A 5,983-nucleotide genomic window follows, 5' to 3' on the forward strand; every position below is an offset into this window, starting at 1 on the left:
GGACAGCAAAGGAAGATGCTGACATGTCCAGGGAATGGGGGATGGGACCCTCAGAGGTGGCTGTGTCAGGAAGAGCTGAGAAACCCACACGCCGGCTACTAAACCATCTTGAACTGCCGGAAACTAGGCGTTCAGGCTGAACACTCCAAGGCCGCCTTTACATCTCTAAAAACAACATCCAGGTCTTTAGCTTCCCTTCGGCTGCCTGCCGTGCTGTGTCAGTTAGTGAAAGCCCTGAGGCCGGAATGGGATTTCCAAAGGTTTCCTGAACAGTGGAGGCGCTTGAGGTGAGGTTTGCCTTGGTTCTCCCTTAATCATCCCCTCCCCCAACTCCATGCAGCCCCTACCCCATCCCCACTGTCACTCAGCACACATCCATCCAGATGGCTTGGTCTCAGAATGAGAGGCAGGTGGATGCTGCAAGTCCTGGTACTAAAATGCCCTCATTTTGGGTTTAGTGTCTGCTAGGCTTCCCAGGTGGTGCCAGTGGTAAAGGATCCACCTGCCTGTGCAGGAGATGCAAGAGATCTGGGTTTGATCCCTGGGTCGGGAAGAGACCCTGGAGGAGGGCATGGCAACCCACTCCAGTATTCTTGTCTGGAGAATTCCATGGGCAGAGGAGCCTGGTGGGGTCACAAAAGAGTCGGACACAACTGAAGCAGCTTAGCATGCACGGGCACTTAAAGCCCACACTGTCCCGCATGTCCCGCCCACTGTGTGTGTGCGCATGGCTCTGAGTGTGTGTATGTGTGTGTCTGTCTATAGACTCAAGGTTAACGGGTTACAACAGAAAAGGGCTCTGGGGATTGGACCCACTGGATGGAGGCATGAATGGCCTCCCAGGAGCGGTAGGGAGGTTAGGGCCTTTGGGAAGTTTGCCAGAAAGCCTTTTGCAAGACTTGTTTCAGAACCTGGTTTATCAAGTGCTGTGGTTACAGGGAGGAAGTCTCCTAGCCAGCCCCGGCTCAGTGCCAGTCTGCTTGGGAAGTGCTGAGCTCTGACCCCAGAGGGGCTCCAGCGGACACTGCAGACCCTTCCCTGGAGAGGCCGGGGCGCACAGACTGGCCAGTCCACTCTTCAAAGGGCACCGCTGGAGATGGGGCAGGAGCAGAGAGGGCTGCCGGGGCAGGTCATTGTCCAAGCAGCGAGTGTGGATGGGAGAGGAGCCGGGAGAGAAAGGCTTTCTTGGTTTGTAAACAAGCGAAGGACAGGAGGGAGAAAGTGGTGCTAAATCAGGACATGAGCCTGCACCCTGCTCGGTGCAGCCCCTGGGCCACATTTCAGTGACTTCCATGAGCAAGGAAGCAGACGGCAGCCAGGCAAGATCACCAGCTCCTTGGCGGTCGCTTTCCACAGGCTGGGACGGAGAACTGGGGGGCCTGATCCCTTCAAGGAGCCACTTCTACAGGCAGAGACAGACAGACACAGGACAACACAGGATGCCGTCTGCAGTCCATGGAGCCAGCTCTGCAGTGGATTCTTCTTGAAGAAGGAGAACCTCTTATTTCAGGCCAGCGACTCTAAACACCCCTTTTAAGAAGGGTGGACTTAAGGAGTGTAATGGGTTTAACTGGGTTGTCTGCATTCCCTGGGAAGGCCTTTGCCTCCACTTAGAAGCAAGCTTCTAGAACAAGCTTGCTTGAAGGAATCCCAGGTTGCTGAGTAAAGCGCCATAATGAGATTGAGAATGAAGGTGACCTATAGAAGCATGGTAAATACACGGTTTTCTCTGCTCAGTAAGTGGTTTTTGATTATAACTCAGCACTTGCCTCAGATCCCGAAGTACTGCTAGCATTCTCAGGAAAGAAAAGGAAAGGACAAAGTGTAAAAATGCTTCCACAAAGAAAAACACAGGCTTCCCAGTTCCTCTTGGGAGCAACACACAACCTAGAAACTTGAAAGCGGGATTGCGGTCTCTGTGTCCGTGGTCACCACATCATGTACCGGCCTGTTGTACAAAGTGCGGGGAAGCACCGCAGATCAATAGCCATCCTGGTTTAACATGGCCACAACTATTTTTTTTTTTCTTTAAAAAAAGACTTTTTCTTCCTACGTGGATTTCAGCTTTTTACATCCAAGGCATATTTCCGTGGCCTGTCTTTGGAAAGGAATGGTTGGAAGGAGCACTTTCTTTTGAGGTTTTATACACTTCTTAATATTCATGATGGAGCAGCAGTGTTCCTAGAGAATTGTGCCTTTAAAAGCTCCAAAAAAAGCTCCAAGCTGTTAGCTCTCAGGTTGGAGAAGCAGGTAGAACTTACCTGCTGGGCCACCTGGAGCATGGATGAGACTTTCACAGAGGCATCCTGGGCTGCAGAGGTCTGTCTGTACCTGGCACAGCCTCTGTAAATGCTGTGTGTCCTGTCGTACCCCCTGGTAACATAAGCATCCCTCAGTTTGATTTGTTTATCTGTGAGGACACTCATCTGAGCAGAATCTCTAAGTGGCTTTTTATGGGAAATAAAAAGTCAAATGAGTACGTACATGACAAAGTGAGCCATGGAAAACAGCCTCTAAAAGCATGTGTCACCTAGTTTTATATTCATGCTTATATAGTTTCTAAGTTGGCTGAAGGCTTTAAGTAATAACTTTTGAAATTCCTAATGGAACCCTACAAATGACGTGCAATAATATAATTTGGGGGGTGGAGGGGAGTGTTAATAAAGCCCATCTACCCTGAGTATCCCTTCACAGCCTCACAGAGTCACGGAGGAGGCAGGCTAGAGATTCATTGGTTCATTCTGAAGATGAAGAAGGGAAGGCTCAGAGACACTGAGTCATTCAAGGTCACAGAGCTGGTCAGCACTGACCTAAGGTCTCCAACCCTGACTCTGGACTCCTGGGTTTGGGCAGCAGGACTGCCTGTCAAAATCCAGGCTGACATCACAGAAATAAGCACAGATGACTTTCAGTCCATCTCCTACCAAGATCTTAGCACCCTGTTTCCCCTCCATCATCAGCTGTAGCCAACGAACCATATAAATCGAAACTTTGGAAACACTAAGTCTCATAAACAATTTGTAAAAGTTTTAAAATGCAAAGCAGGAATAAACAGAATTTCTTGCCACAGGGAAGAAACAAATGTAAAGTGACAAAATAATGGGAGTTTGAAGGCGGTCTCAAAAGTAGTCATAAAATGGAATTCAGAATCATATTTTAATACGTACATCATACACTCACTTTGCCAAGGATGACTGGGGGTGAATTCCCATTTATGAAAGTAAGCCATGAAGGGAAAAAGAAACAGTGGAATGAGGGGGAGAGGGGAGGGTGGAGCAAGAGATGGGGAGAGACAGAGCAGGAGAGAGGCAGAGCAGTTGAGATGGTGTTCATCACAGCTTGGATCCTGCAGAAAATCACTTCCTAGGTCCGGAGCACCATGGTGCTCTCAAGGTAGGCCATCACCCTTCCATCCAGGAAGGGCCTTGGCATATGGCCCCAGGGGCTCCAGGCCGCTGGCCCTCCTGGGGACTTCCAGGAATTGTTGGGGTAGGGGTGCGAGGAGGTACCCATTAGCACTGGCCTGCAGGGCTCTAGTTGAAGAGAGTCTGACTGCAGGAGTATATAAAGTGATGAGCAACAAGCAATAAGACCTGCCCCACAGCAGTGGTCAGAATGACAGATCTATGCTCGCAGAGACTGTTCCTTTGCTTAGAGGCACAGATGCCCTTTCCCCCCACCTCCCCTTCTTCTCTCAGCCTCGGGTATAATGAGAGCAACTCCCAAACGAGTCCATCGTTTATTCTGGGACGGAGCCCAGGCGGCTGCGACTTTCACACTGGGGTGCGGGGGAGTTCAGCTGCATCCTCGCACTGCCCCCTACCGCCCCCACTGCCCATCTTCCCTCCTCCCCTAGCCAAGCGGCTCTCGGTTCATTTCCCCGTCATCTTGGCTGGGGATGCAGAGCGGTCCCTCGAGCCTGTGTTGAGGCTGTCCTCTTAAAGGGCGCTGACCTAAAGAGATGAGAGGGCTGCAGCGCCTGCAGTGATCCCAGCAGTGGCGGCTCCGAGCGGGGTTCATTACAATGCTACTGAAACAATCTGCCTGCTCCCGTCTTTATACACCAGGCGCATCGCGCATCCAGCTCTCAGGATGCAAAGAAGACGAGCTCCTACCGACACCCCCGCCCCGCACCCCCCAGGCTGAGTCTGAGCACAGGGAAAACACACTTTGCAGAAAGCGCCCCCTCCCCAGCTCCCAGACCCCTGTCTGGTGTGGGAGGGTTGGGTCCCGTCTCGCGACCGCCCAGCCCAGCTACTTCAGGAGCAGAGGGGGCTTCAGAAATCCGTGTGCTTCCTGCCTGCCTTTCCAGCACACGGGACAGCCTGCAATGTGGGTAACTTTTCAAACCCTCTCCTAAACACTTGCCCACAAGTATTTGGGAGAGGGAGGGGGACGCCCCCTACTCCCTTCAACACCCTCACTTCTGACACACACACACCCCCACCTCCGACTCCTAGGCTGACAGCGTGGGGTAAAAGAAATAGACGCTGACTCTAGTCTCCCCCGCCAGGCAGGGAAACACGCCGTCGCGAGAGCATCCACACACCCAGAGAGGGAGAAGGAGCCCAGCGCGGGGCTCCGGGTGCCCAACACCGCCTTATGTAGCAGAGGGATGACCTTTGCCTGGAGCGCCCCGGGCTCCGTGGGAGGGTCCCTGACGCCACTCCCCCGCCCCCGCCCCCCTGCCCTGCAGAGGAAGGACTTGAACCCGAGCCACGGGCCACGGGAACATCAAACGGTAGCCAGCCACTCACCTTTAGGTCGTGCGTGGGGTTTACAACGCAGACAAGTTGCCCGGCGGCGGAGAACACCCGTTTAGCCTTGTTGTGCTGAAAGCGGAGGTGAATGAGATCTAACACAGCCCCAAAGCACTGGGTGAAGAAAAGCATCACAACTTTTTTTGGGTGATGATTGGCACAGGAAGGTGGCGGAGGAAGCCGTTAAGTCCTTGGGCTCTGGAAGGCGCGCAGCCTCTGAGACACTCGCTCCAGCCCGGCTTAGCATGCCTTCATATTCATCATCAAAATAAGACGGTTAGAATCTTGCAGCAGTGAGGCGGCCAATCAAAAGGACAGAAATGTTATCCTTGAGGTGCAGAGACAGCCAATAACAAATGCCTCCTCTACCGAAACTCCCTGATGAATTGAGCCTGGCGGAGAATGTATTATTGAACATTACCATAGATCAGCACATTGCATTTATCTTGTGATTACAGCCAACCATACATAATGCCGGGGAGATAGGCTGACAAAATTGATTGCTTAATGTGTCTCATTTATTAATTGACTTAATTTAACATGAGAGCCTTTCTTAATGCGCTGGCAAAAACGTGAAGCATTTAAACCGCCAAATAGTAAAACACCCAGCTCCAAAGTAGGCAGATGGATAAGGCAGATCGTGGCTCTGATTCACCAGAGCTGCTTGGGAGAAAATCAAATATTACAAGACTCCTCCAATTCCAGATAAGGATTTGGCAGCGGCAGAATCATGCATCTTTCAATCTTGAGCTCTGACTCTCTCTGCGATTTGGATTTCAGCCGCTTGATAAATCTTACTCTCCAGTCTTTATCAAAGAGAAAAGCATTCCTGACATGCATTTGGAGTTGGAGGGGGGGAAATGTGTATGTACATCCGTAATACTGTAATTATTGAAGCCTGAAAGTATTAAAGCTTAAAAGTGTACAGTGTATGCTTCTAAAAATAATGAAATCCCTGGTGCATGAATGCACACACAGAGGGAAAAGCTACAGGGAGAGGAGAGAGGCTTGTAAATCAGCAAAATAATTACAGATGCGGAGGGCTTTTGCTTGTCATTCATTTGCATATTGGTGGGCAGCAAATTGCTAATTAACCACTAGATTGTTGGAGACATTAAAATAGAGATTAAGAGCACACATACCACAATACCACATCGTTTGCTTGTCTCTGTGAATGCCAGCAGCACATTTCTGTGCTGGAGCAGGCAGAGGGCATTCCAGTC

General features: G+C 50.9%; 1 protein-coding gene across 1 annotated transcript in view; it reads right to left on the reverse strand.

The window, feature by feature from the left end:
- SIAH3 (siah E3 ubiquitin protein ligase family member 3) overlaps window positions 1–4,937 on the reverse strand; it is a 70,717-nt gene extending 65,780 nt beyond the window's left edge. Inside the window, exon 1 of the mRNA XM_010854650.1 lies at window positions 4,758–4,937. Coding sequence (XP_010852952.1) covers window positions 4,758–4,892 — 135 coding nt within the window. The 5' untranslated portion in view covers window positions 4,893–4,937. The remainder of the gene's footprint in view (window positions 1–4,757) is intronic.
- Between the last annotated feature and the right edge of the window lie 1,046 nt (window positions 4,938–5,983).

The sequence above is a fragment of the Bison bison genome, unplaced genomic scaffold (genome assembly GCF_000754665.1).
Source record: "Bison bison bison isolate TAMUID 2011002044 unplaced genomic scaffold, Bison_UMD1.0 scf7180017864345, whole genome shotgun sequence".
Lineage (NCBI taxonomy): Eukaryota > Metazoa > Chordata > Mammalia > Artiodactyla > Bovidae > Bison > Bison bison.